At 33.9% G+C, this 26420-nt stretch overlaps 1 protein-coding gene across 1 annotated transcript in view; it reads right to left on the bottom strand.

The window, feature by feature from the left end:
* Nucleotides 1-26420, bottom strand: part of MIB1 (mindbomb E3 ubiquitin protein ligase 1) — a 102932-nt gene that overhangs the window by 40458 nt on the left and 36054 nt on the right. Inside the window, exons 7-12 of the mRNA XM_004683780.2 lie at nt 23648-23831; nt 19214-19358; nt 17956-18089; nt 16059-16166; nt 7430-7627; nt 4745-4896 (exon numbers count right to left, since the gene is read on the bottom strand). Of these exons, the coding sequence (XP_004683837.1) occupies nt 4745-4896; nt 7430-7627; nt 16059-16166; nt 17956-18089; nt 19214-19358; nt 23648-23831 (921 nt within the window). The remainder of the gene's footprint in view (nt 1-4744; nt 4897-7429; nt 7628-16058; nt 16167-17955; nt 18090-19213; nt 19359-23647; nt 23832-26420) is intronic.

Below are 26420 nucleotides of genomic sequence, written 5' to 3'. Positions count from 1 at the left end.
AACAGGTTTTCTTGTAATTATATCTTAGTCTTGTATATTTTTGTATTATAAGACATAGTATTTGAAAGTAGATGCACAGATATAGACATACTAAAAATTTACTATCAAGCAGAAAATGTTAAACATCGATAATTGGTCCAAATTATTGATTCTACCTATACTAAGCAGTTTTACTTCCCGAATTTAATAAATACAGGTATAACATCCCAGAAAGAAAATTATGACTTATGTTCACATATTCAGTAAGACTTAGCTATGTGTCTTTATGGGAATGACCAGATAAGGTAGTAAGTGCCCGTGAAGTTATCTATCTCAGTGTTAACCTGAAAACATAACAAAAGGGTATCACACCATGAAATTAATCCAGATTTTACTGTTATTTATCACATTCAATTTATATTAAAGGAAAATGTGTAAATAACACAATAAAAGTGACTTTATAATATTGTTATTGGTACTTCCAGTATACCCATCAATTGTTTTTGTCAGCGTTGCAGAAAATATGAATTTATCTTCTTGTCTGTGAGGGAGTTCTAGAAACTTAACAGCGGGTAAAAATGAAACATCCTCACAAAAGGTAATGTGCTGATTAATGCTAATTCAAATAAATTGGGTTTTCATTTTTGACAACAGAAATGATTTCTGCCTTACATTTAAGTCTGAAATTTTATCTATATACAAAAGAAAATATGTCCAAACCCTAGGGAAGACATTTTTATAAATGTCAAATATCAGAATACACAAAAAGTACTGTTTATTAAAGTCTCTTAAGGAAAAAATACTGTAATTAAATATAACTATTATTCTAAAATTCAGTTTCAGTATTCTATTCAGAATATTTCAGTATTCTAAAATTCAGTATTCAGTTTTGACAGCAAAATGTAAATTCTCTGCTACGATTCTGAAAGAGAATAACTTTTTTCTCATCTTTATTTCAGTTAGTCATACAATTAAGAAACATTAAGATAACTTTGTAGTCTGTTGTTTTGAAATCTAAATTACAAAGTATAGTCTTCAAAAAACACAAGACATCTAGACATACTTTTGACAACCAGCAAAAAGGAATTCTCTTTAAAAAAAAAAAAAAAGCACATCCAATAATTAGTTCTACTGTGCTATTATTGCTAAAAAAAAAAATACTGTGGCTGACTAAAAACAAAACTAGAGGAAAGAATGATACTTAAATTCTACATGTACACACATACATGGAAACTCTTCCATATTATTAATCAAAATAAAGAAGTAAATATTTGAGCTGGCATTAAATTATATTCACCATGATGTGAATTATTTTGTTAGAAAATTATATACATTCTAGTAGAAGAAAAAAACCTAAAAATAGCTAAGAATTACACTAAGTGCCAGCAACTGCAATTGAAATAGACTATACATATAGTTCAATGGTTAAGCCACACATATTTAAAAAATATAATTGTAGGCAGTGTCAAACAAAGCTTACAAAATTAAATTTAAAAGTTAAAATTCAAGGTATACAGACTCAGTGTTACATATACTGTAAAATGTTTATTAAAATGGGGGAAATAGTAGCACATTTATGAAGTGTAATTAAGATTTTATCCAAAAATACTAAGCTCATCAGGGCCTAGAAATAATAATGTACTATATAAGGTTTTCTCAAGTAAGTGTTAACAACAAAAACTTAAAAAATTGTGAGTTCCAAAAATTATTTCTTCTGTTTTTAACATCACTGGTAAGCACAAAAAAAGCCAGTATTATTAAGAAATTTAATATTTTTTAAAAAACTTAATACAACTTGCAATTACATCTGACATGTTAGTTGTGTACCTTCTAATATTTTTCATTGTCCAATTAAAATCATATTCTTATCTGGCAATATACAGCCATAACTACCTAAAATGTTCTACAGAAAAAATATTAAAGAAGTCACATAGTTTTAAAGTACCATCCTGCTGTAGAACGAAAGTAGTAATGTGGGGTTTTTTGTATGTTTATTTTGTCACCTGGCATCAATGATCTCTCAAAAATCTATGCAAAACCTGAAGAAAGACAAGTAGCTATTTTTCCTTTTTTGTATAAACTTTAGCATTGTTAAGTATACTGTATCTACCCCCAATAAAATGAAACAATTCAAAATATTTAAGTTTTTCAGCTCCTAAACACTGTAATTTTCAGTTTATCTTAATCCTCATGATTTAATATCCTAAATCTCAATAACATCTTTTTGAACATACTGAAATAATTGCTCTATTGAGCTCTTAATAGTTTCTCTACAGAATTTATTTTATAACTGACCATATAATATTCTGCCTTATCTAAATGATACGTCAAATTAAAACTAACATTTATTAAGTCCCTAAGAAAGCCAAAATGCTTTAGGGTACATGCAGGTAAATATAAAAGTGCCCACAATTTTAACTAATGTACAGTACCATGCAAACTATATGTACAATAAAATAAGAACACCAAAGAAAAAAAAATACAAATAGAAAATATTTTCAATGATGAGATCTAGGAGTTCTAGAAGAAAGATGATTAAGATAAAGGAGGGGAATAAGGACATGATGATGAAAAAAATACAAGAAGCAGAAAAGAAGATAGAAAATTATATGGAGGAAAATACTGTAATTTAACTGAAGGGTAAAGTCTACTAATTTTTATTAGTAGACAATGGTAGAAATGCAGGTTCCAAATATATTAGATATGATTAGAATATAATAGATATACAAATCAAGGTGTACAACTGGAAGCAACTGAAAATTTGGGATCGGGAGAATGGAACTTTTGAGATAATTTGGAAAATGTATAAAAAAATGAGAGATAACACTTATCAGAGAGAACAATTAGGTATTGTAATAACCTATGCAAAAGTGAAGAGTACGTAATTAGGTCGGTAACAATAGAAATAAAAATAGAATGAACTAGAAAGATGTAAAATAAACAGAAATTTAGAAATAATTAAAAGTTGAGAATGAAAGTAATCAAAGATAACTCTAAACAAAGAGACAGAGGAAGTGATGTATGTATGTATTCTTAAATTCAGTGTCCCTGTGTTTCCATTAGGCCTCACATTAGAAAAGAAAATGTAATATAAAGTGATTGAGAGCTGACTCTAATGTCAGATAATCCTTGTTCAAGTTCCAGCTGCTCCACTAATTAGCTGCATGATCTGAAATAAGTAAATTCACCTTTTTGAAGTTCATGTTCTTCATCTGTAAAATAAGAATAGTAACACCTGCCTCACAGAGTTGAGTTTGGGGGCCTCCTTGGTGACGCAAGTAGTTAAGCCTCAGCCTATGAAGCTATCAGCAGCCACTGCAGCACCAGTTCTGGCCAGGGAGGTGGACCTACACGGCACAGCAGACCTCTCGTCTCACCTGTTGCTCCTCTGAGCAGTGTACTTCAGTTGATCTGCTTGTTCTGCTCCCCACTCTCTCTCTGTTTAATCCTCTTACTCCCTACATTTCTGGTCTATATTCCAGCTCTTGTATGTATAAATAAATTAATCTTTTTTTTAAGTTGTCAAGTTTTAAGTAAGTACGTAAACCACATAGTAAGCCTCGCATGTGGTAGATATTCTCATCATTTTCTATTTGAAAGGCAAAAATTACATAATACGATTTTGTCTCCTTCACAATGCCCAAGTATAAAGCATCAAAGTACTTGTAAGTTGAAAAAACAAATCAAGACATAATCTAAAATACTATCATCCATTTCATTTTACATTATATACACATTATTATAAGTACCAATGAGCAGTAAAATCCTTTTGTTTTCTATTGTCACCCTTTGGTGCTGATAATAAGAAACTAAAAAGAAGTTCAAAATTAGAATAAAACAATATAAAGATGCAATATGAAACCAAAGAAAAAGAATTCATGGGAAATTGCTTACAGAAAGTTCTAGGTTAGACAAATCTAGCCATTTTCCTTTTCTGCAGGACTCTGCAGATCCTTTATAAAAATCAGTGACTTATGAAAGTTTTCCTAAAATTATAAACAGCAAACACTTTTTCCAGTAAACATCTATTACTGTAACAGTGGTTGAGAGCTATCTATGCTAGAAGCTTATATAACTAAATTACTAATGGGAATTAAAGGGCTCCCTGGTGGTGCAGCGGTTAAATTTCAGTACTATGACTTTATTCACAGCCACTTCAGCACAAGTTCAATGCCCAGCCAAGGAGCTAACCCACATGGCACAGATCTCTCCAGTCTTACCACTGCTCCCTTCAGCAGTGTATTTCAGTGTATCCACTTGTTCTCCCCACTCTGTCTCTGGTGAATTCTCTCACTCCCCACACCTTTGATCTACATCCCAGCTCTTATATGCATAAATAAATAAAATGTATCTTTTTTAAAAAGAAAGAATTAGGTAAATTAATAGCTATTTAGTCACAAGTTTAAAAACATAATTACCATGTAAATGGCTAACACAGGACTAGAGGAGTAAGAAGAGGATGCCCTGAGAACTACAGAAATACAAATCTCAAAATGGAATAAATATAAATTAAATCTTTAGGTAAAGGCAAGTATTCCTGACACATTATATTCATACTTAATATATATTTAGTTATCTCATAGTATTTACACTAGTTTGACAACCAAAATGTCATCTTATAAACACTAATCTATTTAATGAAGAAATAATTTCCACAAACCTAAAATGACTTAAAATTTAAAAGAAGTCAAGTTATTTCCTCATCAGTTTCAGAAAGTAAACCAGCATTTTAAATAGCATAAAAAACAGTAAATGAAATCTTTACCTGGGATTTCCTCTGAGTGCAGCATGGTGTAATGCGTTAAACCCATTATTGTTTGTAATAGTAACATCTGCTCCAGCTTCCAGGAGAACTGCCAGGATATCATCACGTTTCTTACTTATTGCATCATGAAGAGGGGTATCACCTTCAGAATCCTTTTTTAAGTTTAAAGAGGTTTTTGTTAATTCTTCAATCAATCATAACATGTAATGTTAATACTTATACTGAACTATTAATCAAATACAAAAGCCATACAACAACTATAAATAAAACATGCCGTGTTAAATTTTTTTAAAAGGAGGCAAGAAAACATTTACTTAATTATAGTAAATAAACTCATACTATATCTAGATAGAAAACATAATAAAAATACTGTAGCACTCCAAAGAGGGAAAAAATCAATTCAGTTAATTGAAAAAAATTAATGAGGTAAAAAGCTATCCCCCCAAAATCATTAGTTTAAAATGCTCTGCTACACCATATATCTACCACTAACTGTTACACCTTGAAATTCCATACAAAACCTATACCAGTTTATGTATGAGGGGAGAAGTCAGAGGAGAATCCTACAGCAATGGTTCTCAATCTTGACTGCACATTAAACTGTGCTAAGGAGCTCTTACAAATCCCTATATTCAAGTTCTCTCCAAATTAAACAAACCAAAATTTCTGGGTATAAGATCCTGGCATAGATTTTCAGACCTCCCCAGCTAAATATATTGTATAGTCACAGTTGAGATTAAAAAATTCAATCTAAACATTTCAAAGGGCAGACAAGTGGTTAATAAACTCAACATGAAAACAAACATAAAATAAAATTTAGCAGCCTCAGTCTATATTTTTCTCCAAACTAACTTTTTTCACTTATCAATGGATTTAGAAATAAGTTGTTATTCATTACCAACCATCTATATAAATGGGTAGTTCATTTTAATAATTAATACCCTCAGTAAAGCCAAAGATGGCTTAATCTATGTTGCCAAGTCCAGCCTGCCTGCCTAGTTTTGTAAATAGTTTTACTGGATCACAGCCTCACATATTCATTTACCTATTAACTGTGATTGTTTTCATACTACAAAGACAGTAGCATGGATAAGGGCATAGTTGTGAAAAAAAAAAATAATAATAATGCTAAACTATTATTTGCCCTTTACAGAAAAAGTTTTCCAATTCCATTCATGTATCACATCAAGTTCATTCCAATCACCCCACTTCTATTAGGTGACACCAAAAGTTCACATTCTCTAACATGACTAAATATGGTTGGAATAAGCTTCTACAGACCTAATCTGTTCTGCCTTTTGGTTCTCAGAATAGCTATTTCAAACCTGTAACACTCTTCTCAGTTACACTTTCTATACCTACTATTCCCTAGTCTCTCTCAAAAAATGACTCTGCCTTCCCTTTCAGGTCCTCAAAATACACATACATTACCTTTCCCTTAATAGTTTAATATCCCTCAGTTTCTCTTTCATCCTTCAATCCTAACATCTATTCCAAACCCTGTCAGTACCAAAATTTCTGCACCTCAAAAATATTAACCTCTAACTACCCTTTAGCTGAACAGAATCTTGGATTCTTTCATTTCTTCTCAAGCCCTCGGCCATTACTCCTATTCATCTGTTTTACCTCTCTGAGACCAATCTAATTCATCTGGTTGCTAAGGCTATAAATGGGGGAAAAAATCATTATTTAGATGATTCTTGCTTCCAAAATTAGGCTCTAATATAAGTTAACCCTAAAATCCTATATATTTCCCAAACCAGAGAATTTCCCAAGACTAGACTAATCACTAGGCCAACACTCTAAGAAAAATTAAACTAAAATTAAAACTATTATTAAATGTAGTCTACTATACTTCTTTAAACACTTGAAGTTCAGTATTATGATAAATATTCACATGCTGAATTTTTTTTCATATTTATATATTTTTTATAAGTTTATTTTTACATCATTTTGTACATTTTTTTTTCCATCTCAATTGTAATCCCCGTGGGCTTCCCATCACTGAGTCACCCGTGTGCCATCACCAAAGTCCCGTGTACTTTCCTCCCCCCCCCTTTTTGATCCCATTCCCCACTCCACCCCCACAAAATGTCTCTGGTATATGGCTGTTCAGTATTATTATTTTCTCGCCTGATCCATTATACTCCTGCTATGAGTGAAATCATCCGGTATTTTTCTTTCTCTTTCTGGCTTATCTCAATAAGCATGATCTTTTCCAGCTCCATCCAAGTTGCTGCAAAAGACATGTGTTTCTCTTTTTTGGTTGCTGAGTAACATTCCATTGTATATATGTACCATATCTTTTTAATCCAGTCATCTACTTTTGGGCATTTGGGCTGCTTCCATGTTTTTCCAATTGTAAATAAAGCAGCAATAAACATGGGGGTGCAGGTATCTTTTTCAATCAGTGTTTTTGTGTCTTTTGGGTAGATACCTAAGTGGGCACATGCTGAATATTTTTAAAGGAAGTTACCATCCCTAACTCGCCAATATAAAACCAGCCAATTGACAGTTTCTTTTATAGTTTTCCTAAGAAAGAAGAGTTGCCAAAGGTATTATATCTTATACTTTTGATATCATTTCCTATGATCATACTTAAAAAGCTGATAACAAAGGATTAACACAGCTTCATAATCCACTTTCTAGCAATACTGGCAAAATACATTCATTTAAAATTTTTACCTGGAGACTGGGATGACAGCCAAAATCCAATAAAGTTTTCACAACTTGAAGATGACCTTTATTGACAGCAATATGAAGTGGTGTCTGTCGGCGCTTGTTGCGAGCATTCAAATCAGCACTCCCTCGGTGTAGCACTTCTATGACAGCACCTTCATCTCCAAAAGCTGCATGGTGAACAGCTCTATCTCCATCTTTATCCTAAACATAAGTATTTTAATTTGAATTAATAAGTATTTTAGAAATAAAAAGCAAAACTTGAAGCTATAGTAATTCATCAAGAACAAGATTAATGTCAGAAAAGGAAACAGAATGGAGTCAAACAAAAAACTAGAAAAGTCACTTGAGTAGTGACTAACTTCAAAGATAAATGATTAACCTAGATCAATATATTAAGTCACACATATACTAGACCAGCCATTATAAGCATCAGAAATAGTTTGATCATTCTTAACTTTTAATTGTTAGACATGATGTAAAAGCAACATTAGAAAAATGTCTAATTATGATAAAAATATACAAATCTTTTTTCCATAAAAATTTTTACAGGGCCCTCCCTGGTGGTGCAACAGGTTAAAGTGCAGCACTACAAAGCTAGCCACAGCCACTTCAGGACCGGTTTAATACCTGGCCAAGGAGGTGACCCACATGACACAGCAGACCTCTCCTGTCTCACTGGCTACTCCCCCTAACCATGTGTTTTGGTCAATCTGCCTGTTCTGCTCCCCACTCTGCCTTTGGTGAGTCCTCTCACTGCCCCTACACCTCTGACCTGTACTCCAGTTCTATATGCATAAATAAATAAATCTTTAAAAAAAATTTACAAAGACTTTTAGATGACATCAAAATTATATTAACATTAATTGAGTGATTTAAAAAAGAAGAAAGGATTCCAAACATTGTGATCTCAAGGGAGTAAAATATATCCACATGGTTAATACTGGTTGTCTCTTGAAGTAAGCAAATATGTTTCAGTATATAAAAGAACAATAAAATACTATTAATTACCACTTTAAAGGATAACATGAAACACAAACCAGCAGGATTCCACACATTTGAAATTCTAAAACTACTTCAAAAGAATCCAACAGGTATGCCCCACATTCTGTTCTAGGCATATTTCTGAAGAGATGAGAGATAAAGACCAAATAGTTTAAATTTGTTTTCAAATGTAAGAAACAACTTTTTAAAGGAAAACAAATGTCTACACCATGAAGATAACACACATAGTTCATTCCAAAATGAAGTTAATTACTTTTTAGCTACAGATGGAAAAAAGTATAATAATGTCTTTATTCCATAATGTGTCTCAAATTCTAACAGTTATCAGTAAGCATGTTTTTTGACTTTGTCAATAGCAGTGATCCAAGCACATGGCCCTACCCCTTGGGGGACTCTATGTTTTTCAAGTGGTTTAAAAATTCATATGGTACTCAGAATTATTTGACCTAATTTTCAACAATAACACAGATAAATACTGTTGTGATAAAAGATGTAAAACAAATGAATAGTTCATTCAAAACAACTGCTAAATTCAAAACAGTGTTGCCTTTGCATATTTTCTCAAATTAAAAGTAAAACCTCTCATGTAGAATTCACACTAATTGGACAATCATTACTGAAAAGGAAGGAAACCACAACTCAGGAGTACTTTACCCTTCTAATATTCCAGCTAAACCAGGTTAGAAATTTTTGCTACCTGTCAACCTTGAATATAAAGGAACTGGAGAAACTAATACATGAAAGATTTAAGATTTGACTCTTGTGCCTCTGTGCAACAACACATTTAAACACCCCCCAAAAAACAAGTTCTATTTTTTTAATGAGTATGTATAAACATATACTTGTATGTCTAGACAGGTGATATCATAACCCTCTTTAGCAATAGATTTATTTTGTTACAACTTTTAAGCCCATCAAGAGGTTCATCTACATTGTAGCATGAATCAGAATTTTCTTCCTTTTTAAGGCTAACTTCTATTGTATGCATATACCACATTATACTTAACCATTCATAAACAGATGGACAAATAGGTTGTTTCTATTTTAGTTATTATAAGACTGCCATAAATATCTCTTCAAGACTCTTCTTTCAATTCTTTTAGATATTAACCAATAATGAAATTGGTAGATCATATAGTAATTCCATTTTTAATTTTCTGACAAACTACCATATAGGTACCACAGTGGCACCAGCAGTGTATGAGGGTTACATTTTCTTTTTATCCTTGCCAGTATTTATTGTTTTCAGAGGCTTTTTTATAGTAATCATCCTAATGGGTGAAAGGCAATATCTTATTGTGGTCTTGATTTGCATTTCCCTAATAATTTGCTAAGTTAAGCATCTTTTCATATTGGATGCCTTCTTTGGAAATTATTTTTTAATAGGGTTGTCTGTTTTTTGTTACATAGTTTCAAGAGCTCACTATATAACATCTATATAGTCAATAATCCATTTTCAAATATCTGATTTCAAATATTCCCCCCATTCCATTTCACTGGTTATCTCTTCACTGTTGATACACAGTAAAATAGTGTTATACTTCCTACTGTACTGTACTGAAGCTTTTATATTTCATGAGATCCAATTTGTCTACTCCATCTTTTGCTACCTGTGCTTTCAGTGTTAAACCCAACAAACTGCTGTCAAATCCAATGCCATACACTTCAGGCCTTCAGGTTTTCTTTTTAACAGTCTCTTGGTTTTAGCTCTTATATTTAGGATTTTTATCTATTTTAAGGCAATTTTTACATACAGTGTCAGATAAGAGTTCAATGTCATTATTTTGTATATCTTTGTTTTCCCAGCAGCCTCTGTTGAAAAACTCTGTTGAAACTGTTGCATAGAAGAACTGGGGTGTAGGCCAGAGGTGCAGGAAGTGAGAGGATTCATCAGAGACAGTGTGGAGCAGAACAGGCAGACTACTGAAAATACTGCTGAGGGGAGAGCAGCAGGCGAGACAGGAGAGGTCTGCTGCGCCACATGTGGATTAGTGGCTGGAACTGAACTTGGGCTACAATAGTGATAGCACCAAGGAGGCCATATATACCTTGGAGATTCGCCTCTAATTGAATATGGGATGTAGAAGTATCTTTTCCTATTTCATAGGTTCTTATTTTATTCTACTGATATTTTCTTATACTGTGAAGTTTCAAATTTAATGATTTCTACATTTCAAAATTTGAAGTTCCTGATTGGAGGGCAGACTTTGGAGAGGATTTTCCAAGTGTGCAAATTTCCTGGTGAAGCAAGTGGGACTTTATCTTAAGATACTAATGGTCTTGGCACTCTTATCAAAATCATCTGACCATAGATATATTAAGACTTTGTTTCTTCACTTTCTAGTCTATTTTGGAGATTTATATATACCTATCTTTGTGCCAGTATCACACTGTTTTCACTACTGCAGCTTTGGAATAAGTTTTGAAATGATCTTTCAAATTTGTTCATTCTCAAGATGGTTTTAGCTCGTCAGAATACTTTGAGATGACCTATTTAATTAAGAGTGTTTTTTTTCCAGCCCTCCCTGGTGGCACAGTGGGTTAAAGCACAGCACTAAGAAGCTTAAGTCACTTCTGCATGAGTTCAATCCCCGCCTGCCACGGAGGTGACCACATGGTGTGGCAGACCTCTCCTGGCCAACCCGCTGCTCCCCTCAGCAGTGTACTTTGTCAATCTACCTGTTCTGCTCCCCACTCTGTCTCTGTTGAATCCTCTCACCCTCCACATCTCTGGCCTGTACCCCAGTTCTGTATGAATAAATCTTTTCTTCCATTTCTGCAAATAAGATAGCTAGGATTTCAATAGGAAGTCCAGTAAATCATACTGTGTAGTACTGACACCTTTAGACATATCAATTATTCTTATCTACAAACATGGGATATGCTCATTTTTACTTATGTCTTCTTTGATTTCTTTCAATATTTTATAGTTTTCATTGTTCAAGTCTTTTGCTTTCTTGGATGAGTTATTTGCATATGAAATTATTCGTTTCCCTCATACACTCAGGTGTTTTTGCTGGCCTAATTTTTAATGCCAGGTCCCCAAAAGAGAGGAAACAGGAAAAAATGTAGAGCACTAGCTAGTAAATACTCCAGAGTCACTTCAGCCAAAAGGAAGAGAACTTGCAACAATGGGAAGTGCAACAATGGCTGCCCACTTCTGTGTCTACAGTCAACACATAATCAGAAGGAGCAATCAACAATCACAACACAGATCTCAATATTTATAGATCAGGGTCTTTACTGACTACCCTGACTACTGGTAAATTAATCCAGGAATACATACACACTACCTGCCTCTTGGCTAGAGGTAGGTATAGGTGTTTCCTGAGTAGTTAAAATCCACAATTAACCAAACTTAACCTTGAAATCTTCCCCATAAAAGTAGCAAACCATCAACAAAACCCAGAGTTCTAAAATAGCGCCTGAGGAGACAAATTCCTAGTATTTCCTACTTTACTTTTTTCAAATTCTCTCTCCAAATGTCTTGACCTTTAACATCAATCTAACTAAACATTTCCTGAAACCACTGATATTCTTAGCAAATTAGCTCAAATGTTTTATTATTCCCAACTATAATAAGTAATGTTGTACTTCAAAGATTTTTCAATTAAAAAATGCTGGCATTCTGATTGCATTAAAATCTGTACAGGATGGCCAACAGGCATATGAAAAAATGTTCAACATCACTCATAATAAGGGAGATGCAAATTAAAACCACCATGAGATACCACCTCACCCCAGTGAGAATGGCACATCTTCAAACAACTAGCAACAACAAATGTTGGCAAGGATGTGGAGAAAAAGGAACTCTCCTGCACTGCTGATGGGAATGCAAACTAGTACAACCACTATGGAAAACCGTTTGAAGGTTCCTCAAACTGCTAAACATGGAGCTTCCCTACGACCCAGCAATCCCACTCCTAGGTATCTACCCAAAAGACACAAAAACACTGATTCAAAAAGATACTTGTACCCCCATGTTTGTTGCTGCTTTATTCACAATTGGAAAAACATGGAAGCAGCCCAATGCCCAAAAGTAGATAAATGGATAAAAAAAGATGTGGTACATATATACAATGGAATATTACTCAATAACCAAAAAAGAGAAACACATGTCTTTTGCAGCAACTTGGATGGAGCTGGAAAAGATCATGCTTAGTGAGATAAGCCAGAAAGAGAAAGAAAAATGCCGGATGGTTTCACTCATAGCAGGAGTATAATGGACCAGGCGAGAAAATAACAAAAAAAATGAACAACCATATACCAGAGACATTTTGTGGGGGTGGAGTGGGGAATGGGATCAAAAACAGGGGAGGGGGGAAGGGAGGGAAATGCACGGGACTATGGTGGTGGCACACGGGTGATTTGGTGATGGGAAACCCGCGGGGATTACTATCGAGATGGAAAAAAAAAATGTGCAAAATGATGTAAAAATAAACTTTTGTAATAATTTAAAAAAACAGTTTTGATAAATCAGACAATAAAAAAAATAAAACTTGATGTTTTATAGTTTGGGTCACCTCAGGCTTTTAGAGTGCATCCCTGTAAAAGGTAACTTTGAAATTGTTTTTTGTTCTTGTAAATCATACATGCCTTTCTTCTGCTATTCATTTCTTTAATAGTGCCAGATTTTTGGAGGGCATGATGGGCTAGGGGACTGGGAATTATACTCTGAATTAGCATGGATTTCCAGGAATTATAATATTAATTCTGATGGTCATTTTGGAGGTTATTATTCTGAATATTGACTTATTTTTATAAGAAAAAAATTTTAAAACTAATGAGTTTTGAGGACAATTTGCCCTTTCCTTCTCAGTTTACATTACATAAAATGTTTCCACGCTTTTGTTTTCATTAACTAGATAATGAGAATCAGACAGAATTAGCATCTATTTCTTGAGAACTATACTGTCTAGCTTGTATCAACTAGAAAAAAAAATGTTTAATGAAAACAAACATAACAACCTCAAATTGCCATGGTGATGTATGCTATTTATGATGTCTTAGTTAGCTCCCATATTCCACATTCCAAACCATTAAGTTATAACATAGAGGAGTAAACTGAAACAATGATTAAATATATTGCCAGTATCATTTCAGACAACAATAATACCATTAAAACCTAGGCTTTATGAGAAAGTTTAGTATCACTCCCTACTATTAATGTTCTTCATTAAAACATTTTTCATTAACCTTAAAAGATAAAACAACTCCAAGCTTCCTGATAACTTAAAATATAAGTACACTATATTTGAAAAGTAATTGTGAAGAACACACTTTTTAAAATTGGTCTCCCATTCAATCTTCTATACTACTATATTTCATCAAAGGGGAAAAATATATTGAGTTGCTGGAGGATCCAAAATTAATTAAACTGTATCAACATAGGTAAGATCTCATAATCTTCAGTGTCTTTACCTACATACTAAGGAAGAAACAGAATATAATCCTACCGTACCCAGTATGTCAGACACAGAAACAATAAATTTTCCACGGTAGCTTTCTGAGTTTTCCCAAAGAAGAAATAGGAAAAAAATGTAATCTTACCACATTCTTGAAAAGCATAATGTAACATATATATATACACACACACAAAAAAAAATATTTGCCTAGCTGGAGAAGTATTTTTAACTACTGACAATTTAAATCACTGAAGAAAAAAAAAATCTGCAAGTCATCTATACTAGAGACCAAAATATTTTTATGTGAAGAGCGATGTAGTAGTAGTTAAGTTTTATAGGACATATGGTCTCTTGTCACAAGTTACACAATTAACTTTGCAACTGTAGCACAAAAGCAGCCATACACAGTAAATGAATGAGTTTACTGTGTTCCAAAAGTACTCTCTAATACTTCATGATACAAACAGAAGGCTTGATTTGGTGTGTAGGTTATAGTTTCCAACTCTAAGTATTGGCCAGGTTGTGGAGGAAAACCCTCAAAACACGTTTGGCGGGAATGTAGACCTCTCTAGCCCCTTTGAAAAACAAGATGGAGGTGTCTCAAAATACTAAAAATAGGTCTACCATACAATCCAACAATTCTACTCTAGGTATCTATTTGAAGAATGCAAAAACACTAAATCAAAGGGCTTTATGTACTCCTAAGTGCACTGCAGCACTATTTACAACAGCCAAGCTATGAAAATAACCTAAATGACCATTAACATGAAAAGATTAAGATGTGGTATACACATATACAATGCAATACTATCCAACTAAACAAAATAATGAAATCTTGTTATTCACAGCAACATAAATACAACTGAAGATTATGCTAATCAAGTCCTAAGAAAAGTCAGAAGCAGAAAGACAAATATGATTTCATTTGTATGTATCATCTATAGAAACAAAAAAAGAACAGAAAAACCCAACCAGAACAAACCTTAGAAATCTAACTACACAACTGAGGCTACCACTGGGGAGGGAGGAGAGTGGAAACCAAAGCTGAAAAGGAACCCAATTAACAATGGTGGACGATATTGATGTTTTAGCGGTGGGTTGTGTGATAACATACATCTGAGGAGGTGTAAACCTATTCTCCTAAATAATATACAATGTTGTTAGCCAACATTGTCAATAAAAGACACACAAAAAGGGCCCTCCCTGGTGGCGCAGTGGGTTAAAGCACAGCATTAAGAAGCTAAAGCCACTTCCGCATAGGTTCGATTCCTGCCTGCCCCAGAGGTGACTACATGGCGCAGCAGGCCTCTCCTGACCCTCCCGCTGCTCCCCTCAGCAGTGTACTTCGTCCATCTGCCTGTTCTGTTCCCCACTCTGTCTCTGGTGAAGCCTTTCACCGCCCCTAAGCCTCTGGCCTGTACCCCAGCTCTGTATTCACAAATAAATCTTTAAAAAAAAAAAAGACACAAAAAGACAATTAGTAAAATTAGGCTGATTCACCCACAGGAAATCAGCTTTAGATAAGAATGTCAGCTAGACAAAATTACAAACATCTGTGTTGTCTTAAATTGATAGAATTTGACTTATTCCTAGTCTTGTCCGAGATTAAAACACATGTGATCTAATATATTTTTTAGGTAATAAGTTTATAGCTACAACAAAGGAAGCCACCCTTCACACCACACATAAAGATTTCTCAAATGAAATTCCAAAAACATTAAAAATAATTATTTTCCTTTTACAAGAATATACACTAAATTAAACATAATCTAAACTACACGTTTTGATAAACATGCACTGTAAAATCTTCAAAAGTCCTCATTCAGGTGAAGAAGCAAGAAGACTAAACAATTCCAATTTACTGATTTCCTTATAAGGAAAAAGAGTATCACAGACCAAGGAAAATCTTGAGCCACATGATGTACATTTCCCTTCCCTCAACTTCTCAGTAGGATTCTTGGGTGAAGCCAAGAGAGTTCCCCACCAACTGTTCATGCATAGTAGAGGGAAACTGAACCTAATCTTCACTTAAAGTTATGCCAAAATATGAGGGATCACAGAAATGCTTCAAGTTGTCTTATCAAATTTTTATTTTCAATTGAAGAACCTTAGTTAGATGAATATGAACTTTCAATGATAAAAATCAACATTTCTCATGGCATACAAGTACCATTTCTAGAACACTAGTTTTTACTTTCAATATTTTTCAAACTTAGTTATATTACCTCTGCTTCTACATCAACATTTTGCTTCAAAAGTAACTTCAAAATGTCAACATGTCCATTCTGACTAGCAGCTTGCATAGCAGTGTGGCCAGCACATTGTCCATTTACCTAAATAAAAAAAGAACAGATTAAGTAAAAGTAATGTCATTTAAATTAGCACATTCTATGATTCTATGAAAGTAATTCAGGCTGGTGTTCCATCTATCCTACTACACCAGAAATTTCTTTATTTAAATTAGAGAAGGGAGGCAGGTATTTCTGTTCCACTGTTTAAAACAACTATGAAAGAACTATTTAGTCAATGTGCAAATTTAAGAACAAAGAAGGCAAAATGTTTCCATCCCAGCTGCAGAACCAAAAAAAATTAAGGAAGGAAAGATTGAATGAAGTTTTGGGAAAGAAAAGGTAAATTAGTTTTGTATGTTCTACTTGGATTATTAAAACCAATGCTTCAATGAAAAAAGTAATCAGGCTGAACAAAAAACTTTTAGAAAAGATATTGTCCACTACAATATAAATAAATTCAATTTAACAAATATGCCAAATACCAACTCTAAACAAGCTATCACAAAGAACAAAATTAAGTTAGCAGGATAACTATATACAACTATTACATTACAAAGCAATAATCCTTTTCTTATACTTTATATTTATAAATGCATAACTTGCCCACGTTCAAATCTGAGCTAAGTGTAACTCCTTAATCCCAACATATTCATTCCCATTCATAAAACCTACCATAAGCAAAGCTGTAAACCAATGTTACCTCAATAAAAAGTAGCAGGGAAGTGGAGACAGGCTAAAAGTGGTAAAAGACAGTTGAATTCTCACCTTCATGGTGAGATAACAGACTCCAAAAACATAAAAATCAAGAAATAACAACAGAATTGTTACTGGAAGATATAGAGGCAAATATGAAGAATATCTGCTAAAAGATTTTAAAGAGTTTGCCTTTGAGGAAAAGGAAATGAAAGTAAAGAAGGTAACGTTGTTTTTCATAGAAATGAAGAAATGAAATAATTTTTCCCTTTAAGTTTCTAGGATGTGTAATGATAAAAAAAAAAAAAAGAAGAAGAAGTACTGGCCCTCCCTGTGGTACAGCAGAATAAAGCACAGCACTGCAAGCAAGCCACAGTACCTTGAGGGTAAGTTCGATCCCCGGCCCTAGAGGTGATCCACATGGCACAGCAGACCTCTCCTGACTCACCCGTTGCTCCCCTCAGCAGTGTACTTCATTGATCGGCCTGTTCTGTTCCCCACTCTGTCTCTGCTGAATCCTCTCACCACCATCCCAACACCTCTGGCCTATACCCCAGTTTTTATATGCATAATAAAATCTTTTTTAAAAAAATAAAAGGACATTAAACCACTTAAAAAGCTAACGTGTAAATTTTGTCAACTATAAGAAGACCACACTGCTAAAATATAAAAAATCAGTGTTTTTCACAACACTCACTGAAGAATGATGTTCGATGTATTATTAAATATCTCAAGTGACTCCCTGTGGTGCAAGGGCTTAAGTCTCAGCAGTATGAAGCTATAGGAAGCCTCTACAGCACAAATTAGACCCCTGGCCAGGGAACTAACCCACATAGCACAGCAGACCTCTCCTATCTTGCCCTCTGGCCTCCTCAGCAGTATATTTCAGTAGATCCACCTGTTCTGCTCCCCATTCTGTCTCTGGTGAATCCTGTCATACCCCATACCTTTGGCCTACACCCCAGTTTTTGTATGCATAAATAAAAATACATATTTTTTTAAAAAATCTCAGAAAAACAAGAAGGTATAAGTGAAGTTCATGAGGTAATATTTTAATAATTAATGAAGGTGGCAAAAATCTTAGTAGTGGAAGTATAAGGTTCTGTGCATAGTTCAAAATAATTTTTTAAGTGCTTACATCCACATCTGGTCTTTTTAGCAAATCTTCCACTTTAGCAACATCTCCATTGGCAGCAGCCTTAACTAATTCTTCATTGAGATCACCAGATTCTTGGGTTTCAAATAATTTCTTCAAGAGCTGGGAGAGTCTTTCTGTAAAGCATCAAATAAAGTTGCTAGGAAATGTCAAACTTTAAATACTAACAGACATTTTTATAATTTCTATCATTAATGTTGTTTTTGTACTGTACTACAGGTAACTGACTATGATGTTAGAATCACTACCATATAAAGGTGCATTACATTTGAACCCATAACTAGTCCCAAATTTTCTTCAATTCATATGTTTCAAGTTTATATTGCAGAAAAAGTAAAGCTACATGCAAACAGCAATTTAAGATTTAGAAGTCACACCAAAGATATTATGAATGGACACACTACAATAACAGTATCAGAATGACAACTTGCATTACCAACTAACCTCACAGTAAAAATAAACAGCACCTGATTTAAAAATTAAGCACACTAATAAATTACAACAGTAAAGAAGAGGCAGAGCAGAGGAAGTAGAAAACAGTATAAAATAAAATTGAAGGTTACCCAGTGTTTTCCTTTACTTTCAGACTATTTATAGCTGTAGTATATCTTCTTTTAGGGATGACAACAATGTATATACAGTAACTTGTAATTTGTTGTAGAATGAACTATGCCTTTATATATAAAGCTGGTGGAGTAGACTTTGGGCATGAATCTACCCAAACAGCCAACATATCAGATCTCAATGTGGTTTTCTACTCACTGTGACATGTATAGTAGCTCTTATTAAATGGTGAAAGAAAAATAAAGCTGCTATGTAAAAATATCCAAAAAAAAAGCTGGCAATAATGTTGGGAATAAAAACAAAATAAAGCAGTCTAAGAAAGTGATGATCCTCTTGCAGAAAACAAAAGATGTAATTAGAATAAAATGTTGAAATTTCAGCCATTTCATATTTAATAAGGAGAATCCTTTGCCATACCTAAGAAAAAGCAAGTACTTATGGAACTTTTCTAGGGCATGCCTCAGCCAAAAAAAAAGGATGTTCATCATATGAAAATAAAAAAAAAACAGGGAGGGAGTGGGGGGCAGTGAAAGGCCCTTAGTGAAACTTTAAAAGTGAGTTAACATGCAAGTGAGAGAGAGCCAAGACAAAACATTTTCTATATATGAGAACTGGTGAACTAGCAAAGGTTCTAATAAGCCATGTCACTTTTTAAAAAACACAATACAAAACATACCACCAGAGGCGTTACTAATGGCTGATCCTGCGGATGCCACCTTGGAAACTGCTGCTGGATTGTATGTCCAGGATGTTCCACAAACTTCCACCTTTAAATCACTGTCAGAATAAATCTGTTGCACTCTGCCAACTTTACCTAAAGTCTTTACCAAAAAATTAGGTTAATGTTTCCAATTCTAAAATATATAACACCATTAAAAAAATCAATGATTAATATTAACATGTCTAAAATATTAACTTTACTTTGTTCCTACTGAAAAGGATTTTAAAAGATAGCCACATTAAGGTGGGCTTATCAGTACATATTATATCTTTAAACAGTATTTTAATAAATAAAAATTATACTTTCACAAGAATATAAACAAAGATAAATCATGAATCTATCTTATAAAAGTTCACAAAACTTTGCTTTGGACATTCAACTTTTCTTAAGCTATTGATTAATGTTGAGAATAGTCCAAATTCTATCATGAAAAATAAAGTCTGACTTCTACCAAAAAAAAAAAAAAGACTACTAGGCCAAAAAAGACCCAAGTTTACATCTATATTGCTGTGGTTTCTGGAGTCACTCCTGATTCCAACACAGAAGTATGTAGAAATAACATGCTTATTAAATACATGGAATAAGAAGGGCAACTCAATTCAGGTCATAGTCAGAAGCAGCTCTTACATACATGGTGGATACTATTCTAAGAGCTTCTATGTATTGACTTACCTAATATATACAACTCTGAAAGTTAAGTGCTATTGTTACCCCTATTTCACTCAAAGAACTCAGGTTCATAACCCTTTTTCTTAAGTACATTCGAAGAGTAAATACTACCACTAGGGGGAAAAAAATCACGAAGAGTAATAATACTGGACTACTTATTCCCTAACACAGAGGAGAAAGTGTGCTTCACTATCTTCTCTCTACAGCATTTGCCCATATTTTCTTGAACAACACCTTGATTTCTGGGTGATGGTTAATATCTTTCTCCCTGTTCCTTCCTTTACTCTACTCATTGGCTCCTTTTCCTTGTTCAGATCCCTAAATCTGTTTAATTCTCCCAAAGTTTTGCTTCTTAACTTTTTATTCCTTTCTTGAAAGTTTAATTCCCACACCTTCAAATTTTGTTTCCAAAGGCTCCAAAATGCCTTCCTCTACTCCTATTTATCCTTCTTAGAGGCCCCAGTTTTAACTTCTCATTAGATGTTTTCACCTGTAATTGTATATTTAAATGAAATTGCCAGGAAAGTTTATACATTTTTTGTTACAAACTATTCTGAGAAAAAAAGAGCTATTTGCCCTATAAAGTCTCTTACAATCTGAATTTTCCAAAGTAGTATAGTTTAACAGGTTCACCTATCCTCTGTGTTTGATAAGAAATTCAATAAGTTGTCTACCAGATCAATTTAAAATGATCCTAGTAATGTTTGGTAATTTCCGCATAATCTCACATGAGGTTTGTCTAGTATACTTCCTGTCAAAGAACTAATATCAATATTTATCAAGCCCAGGTTATTTATAGAGGGAAGGGATATTCAAACCATTATCTGGGTGTGAAGTTCTGTCACTGTTTCTAGAATGATTACTCTAGATAACTATGGACAGAGTTATGAAATTGGGGTATCTTATCCTATTTTAAAGATGAAATTAATCATGAATTCAAACACTCTTAGAATTCAAATTCAAGACTACAGGGTTCTATCAATATTTAATCTTTTCTACATTACGTCTGTGTTTCCTTTTCCCACTGACAATTCTGGCTTCCTAAAATCACTGAGGAATAACAGAATTATCACATAAATATTCACTTATTTATCTCTCACTTTACACATGGAAATCTCAGAATTAACAATATCAACATAAAACCATGAACAAGAAAATTTCTGAAAACCATTAAATATTTATCTTTCCATGTGAGTCTTTAGGAAATATTTCTCCTGTAAGAAAATAAAGATTAAACTATTATGTTTGAAAATCAGCTGGAGTTTCTTCTCCTACTGAGGAAAGACACTTAAGGTTCATCTGTTTCATTATATTTTATACTTTTAAGAATTTCTTGATTAATTCTGTCCTATACTTGTATAAAATATGTATATGTTTATGGTATCAAATAAAACTACACATATTTGAAAATGCTTATCTTCTTCATCTCCTATATACCCTTTGTATATGTGTAACATTTTTGGTTTGGTTTGGTTTACTATTGCAATTTTGGTGGAGGAGTTTTTTTTAGTTTTTTTTTTACTTTTTTGTTTTACTTTTTTTTACTTTTTTTTTTTTTTTTACTTTTTTTTCCATATGTGCATACATTCCAAGCCACTTATGCCATACCTCATTTACCTCCCTCCACCACATTCCCTCTGGTACCATTACATTCTTTCACTGAAGTAAAAATACATTCCTACTACAATTTGTCTGTGAATGTTTTCTGATCATTTAAATTCCACAAATGACTAAAAACATTAATATTTGTCTTACTTTTTGACAAATTTTACTTAACATAATCACTTCAAGATCCCTCTGCTTCTTCCCAAATGCCACTATTCATCTTACTACAGAGCTGTGTACTCCACTGAGAACATGATTCATTGTTATTTTACCTACTAATCTGGTGAAGGGCACTTGGGTTGGTTCTATAACTTGGCAACTGTGGATATTTGCTGCTACATAAATGTTTTCATATTATTTGTATAAACATGATTGAGGTATTGCTAGATTAGTGAATTTCCACTTCTATTTTCGTAAAAAATCTCCATATTCTTTAACACCTATGCTTGCATTCCTACAAACAGTGGATGAGAGTTCCTTTTTTTACTGCAATCCCACATTTGTTGAACCCATTCTTTTTTATATGGGTTTTTTATTCTCACAGAGGTGAGGTGGTTATCTTAATAGCCTTTTCCTGTAATAAATCATACTGAACAATTTTTCACATGTCTGTAGGTCAACTGAATATCTTCTTTAGAAAAATGTCTATTTTTAGGTCCTTTATTTTTGGATTGCACTGTTTGTTTCTTGTTAGATTGTGTAAGGACTTTGCAAATTTTGGAGATTAGTTCTTTGTCAGATGAGTGGTATGCAATAGTTTTCCATTTTTGTAGGGTGCCTTTTTGTTTTTGTGATGGTGTCTTTTGAGGTACAAAAGCAATTAAATTTGATGTAGTCCCACTTGTTTATTTTTGCTTTTGTTTCCACTGCTGTTGGGGTTGAGTCCCCAAATACATCTTTGTGGTAGATGCCCTATGGAAGTATCCTCCAAACTTTCTTGCAAGTACACTATGATTTCAGTTCTTATATTCAGATCTTTAACCATTATGAATTTTTAATCAAGAGGATTTGGGAGGACTCAAAATCAAAATTATGACTACTATAAGCCCAAAATTCCCTTATAGAAATTATCTAGAAGGCTTTGTTTAATATAGATGCTTAATATGGGAGATAGAATACTTAGAAAATGAAGAGATGTGTTCATATTCCAATTCAGAATCTTACCTCAGATTTCCATATCTTTAAAAAAATAATGCCACACCACCACCTACTTTTAATATTGCTAAGACAAATGAAATTTGTATATATGTAAGTATATATTCATGTGTTTGTTTAGGCATATGTATATATACCTATAGCACAGTGCTTAAAATAACTGGGTACTCAACAGACAGCAACTACTGTAAGCTATCGTTGCTAAGGGGAACAGCAAAAAACTTGAGGCCCTCCCTGGGGCGCAGCGGGTTAAAGCACTGCACTGAGAAGCTAAAGCCACTTCCACATGAGTTCGATTCCTGCCTGCCCCGGAGAAGACCACATGGCGTGGCAGACCTCTCCTGACCTGCCCACTGCTCCCCTCAGCAGTGTACTTCATAGATCTGCCTGTTCTGCTCCCCACTCTGTCTCTAGTGAAGCCTCTCACTGCCCCTGAGCCTCTGGCCTGTACCCCAGTTCTGTATGTACAAATAAATAAATCTTTAAAAAAAAATTTGATAATAAAAAAATCTTAATACAGTATATACAGTTCCCATAACACATGTCAAAAAGATTACAATTTAACTAACACCACACTACAGTGAAGTGAAAGTATATCAAATCTTTTTTAGACACCTTTAATATCACAAACAAATCAAAGGGAATATAGAGAATTTAATTTTTGAAAAAGACATTCTAAAATACAGTTCCTGAAAAACTTACACAAGTATTAACTGTGTCCTTTTTTTGAACCTTCCCAAACTAGTTTAACTGTATTAAATTAGAAAACAAAAAGTATGTATCGCTTCTTGGACTTTTGGCTAAGATCAAGTACAGAAAACAAAAGGTATAACTGAGCCTAGCTGCTGATTAGGACTATAATTCTCAAAAGATTTATGCTAAATAAAATTTAAGTACCTTAAAAAATAATATAAAGCATAGTATAATTCCTCAAGTTCAAAATCATTTATATATACTTACTGGGAGCATTGCTTCAGCCCACTCTCCATGTCCTCTTTGTAGGAGTTTGATTCTTTCCAGATCATAACAAACTTGTACAAGATCACCCACTTGAAATTGTGAGGTGCCACCTTCTGCACCTTGAGCAGCATCTCCACTTCGGACAATATTTGCTTTAGTGAGAACAGCAGGATTGAAAGTCCACCTAAAGAATCAAAGCCAAAATACAAATGAGTCGTACATTTACTCAATTTCACTGTAGTAGTCTTAGTTAAACTTTATAGGGCCAAACACCTTGTAACAGCAAAAGAGTAAAGCAACTTTTGTAATTATGTCATAAGTGGTTTGCATTTCATTTTTTATCATTTTACAGTAGAAATATGGGGGGCCATCTCTACTGTCTAGACTTTATTCTCCCTTCCATATTTGTAAAAATTGTTACTAAAGTAATATACACTCCTTGTTAAAAATTAAAACATTTCAGGGCCCTCCCTGGTGGCACAAGGGATTAAAGCACAGTACTCTGAAGCTATTGCAGCCACTGCAGCAAGAGTTCAATCCCCAGCCAGAGGGGCGACCCACATGTCATGGCAGACCTCTCCTGACCAGCCTGCTGCTCCCCTTGACAGTTATTTCAGTCTATCTGCCTGTTCTGCTCCCCACTCTGTCTCTGATGAATCCACTGCATCTCTGGCCTGACCCCCAGTTCTGTATGCATAAATAAATATATCTTTAAAAAAAAATAAAACATTTCAGAATAATATAAAACAGAAGTTCCAATTCACACAAGCATACCTGGAAAAGCATTTCCCATCCTACTAGAAACCATTGTTTATACTCCATTGAGTAGGTTTATATCCATTCTATCAACAAGCTAACAGGCATACCACAGACAGTTGTTTTCCTTTCCATAAGGAAGATTTATTTATTTCTTGTGACTGTTCCCTCAGAGAATACATCTTGAAATTTTTTTTTTTTTTTTCAGTGTCACAGAAACAAATCTATTTAGTTCAATGACTACCAAGTATTCCACTGCATGGACAGAATCTAAAATACTTTTAGCCATTCCCTATCAAACATCATTTAGAGATTTTTTGAAATGAACATTCCTGTGTGTGTATGTCAGATCAGTATTTCATTAGAGATTTGTAAGAGAATTACCTAATCTAAGTACACATTTGTTTATAATTCTTATAGTCAAACTAGATAGAGTATACCATTTTCCTACATTATTGTCCCATGCTTGAGTATTCTACTAGTTGTAATCAGTGTATCAAATAGGAATTATGTCTTCTTTCTTATATATGAACATTTTTCTGTGCTGCTCCAATGTTCATAACTCTTTAAATGTCTACTTTGTATTCTAACAAATAAATATACCACAATGTATATAATACATTTCCCCTAGTCCCACATGGCATTCAAATGAAAACCTTCCCTAGATAAGTAAGCATTTACAATATGGAATATTATATAGCTTCTTCCCCTTATTTCAATGGTCATTAGTGTACAAAATACTCTGAGAGCTCACAAAAGCCTGTTTACTTAGTCTCTATAAGCATGCAAGTAAACATTTTTCTAAAGCAACCATAAAGAGAAACAAGTGCCTCTAACCAGAAAGGAAAAAAAAAATCAAATATAAAAAGTTTTCTTTTTAGCCTATCAATGACAGTACACTGTACCATACTGTCAATATTCTAAAATTTACTAGATTACTGGGCATGAACATGCCAGTATTTACCCAAGTGTTTCCTTGCCCTAGTGAAAACCAAGTTGATCTTTCAAACTTACATCAAATGTAATTTTTTCTCATTTTATCTAATGTGCCCAATAAATACAACTACTCTTTTTCTGCAGCTTCCAAATAACTTGAATATTCACTTGCCATAATTATACTTTGGCAATGCAGTTATTTCCAGCTTTGTACAGAACCCTTCAAAGCAGGGTATCATGTCTTCCTTTTTTTAAGATATATTTATTTATGTATACAAGAACTGGGATACAGGCCAGAGATACACGGAGAGGTGAAAGGATTCCCCAGAGACTGAGTAGGGAGCAGAACAGGTAGATCTACTGAAATACACTGCTGAGGGGAGCAGCAGACGAGACAGGAGAGTTCTGCTGCATCATGTGGGTCAGCTCCCTAGCTGGGGATCGAACTCATGCTGCAATGTCTGTCAACAGCTTCGTAGTGCTGAGCCTTAACCTCTTGTGCCACTAGGGAGGCTCAGGGTAACAGATCTTAATTGTCTTTGTGATCTTAGCACTAATCACAGGGCTAAATACAGAGTAAGTACTTTCATAATTGCATAAGCCATGAGGGTGGGAGGAAAGAGGAGGTACCTGAAAGAATATGATCTTAATACTTATAGAAGCAGAGGAGTTGATCCAGTGACAGAGGGAGTGAGGGTAGATTAGTAATGGTCCACCAAGATTACATTTTTGCTTTACTTGACTCTAATACTGACAATGGAATCTGCTCCCTGAAGAAACAATAAATGCGTTGAACACTGTAGCACAAATTTTTTTTTAATTTTTTTTTTTATGATTTACTTATTTGTGCATACAGAACTGGGGTACAGGCCAGAGGCACAGGGGCGGTGAGAGGATTCACCAGAGACAGAGTGGGGAGCAGAACAGGCAGATCGACGAAATACACTGCTAGCAGAGCAGCAGGTGGGTCAGGAGAGGTCTCACGCACTATGTGGTCACCTCAGGGGCAGGCAGGCGGGATGGAACCCATGCGGAAGTGGCTTTAGCTTTTTTTTTTTTTTAAAGATTCATCCATTCGTGC

This window comes from Condylura cristata, unplaced genomic scaffold (genome assembly GCF_000260355.1).
Source record: "Condylura cristata isolate star-nosed mole 26May11 unplaced genomic scaffold, ConCri1.0 scaffold00016, whole genome shotgun sequence".
NCBI classification, from domain to species: Eukaryota; Metazoa; Chordata; class Mammalia; order Eulipotyphla; family Talpidae; genus Condylura; species Condylura cristata.
This window is presented reverse-complemented; position numbering and strand designations above follow the sequence as displayed.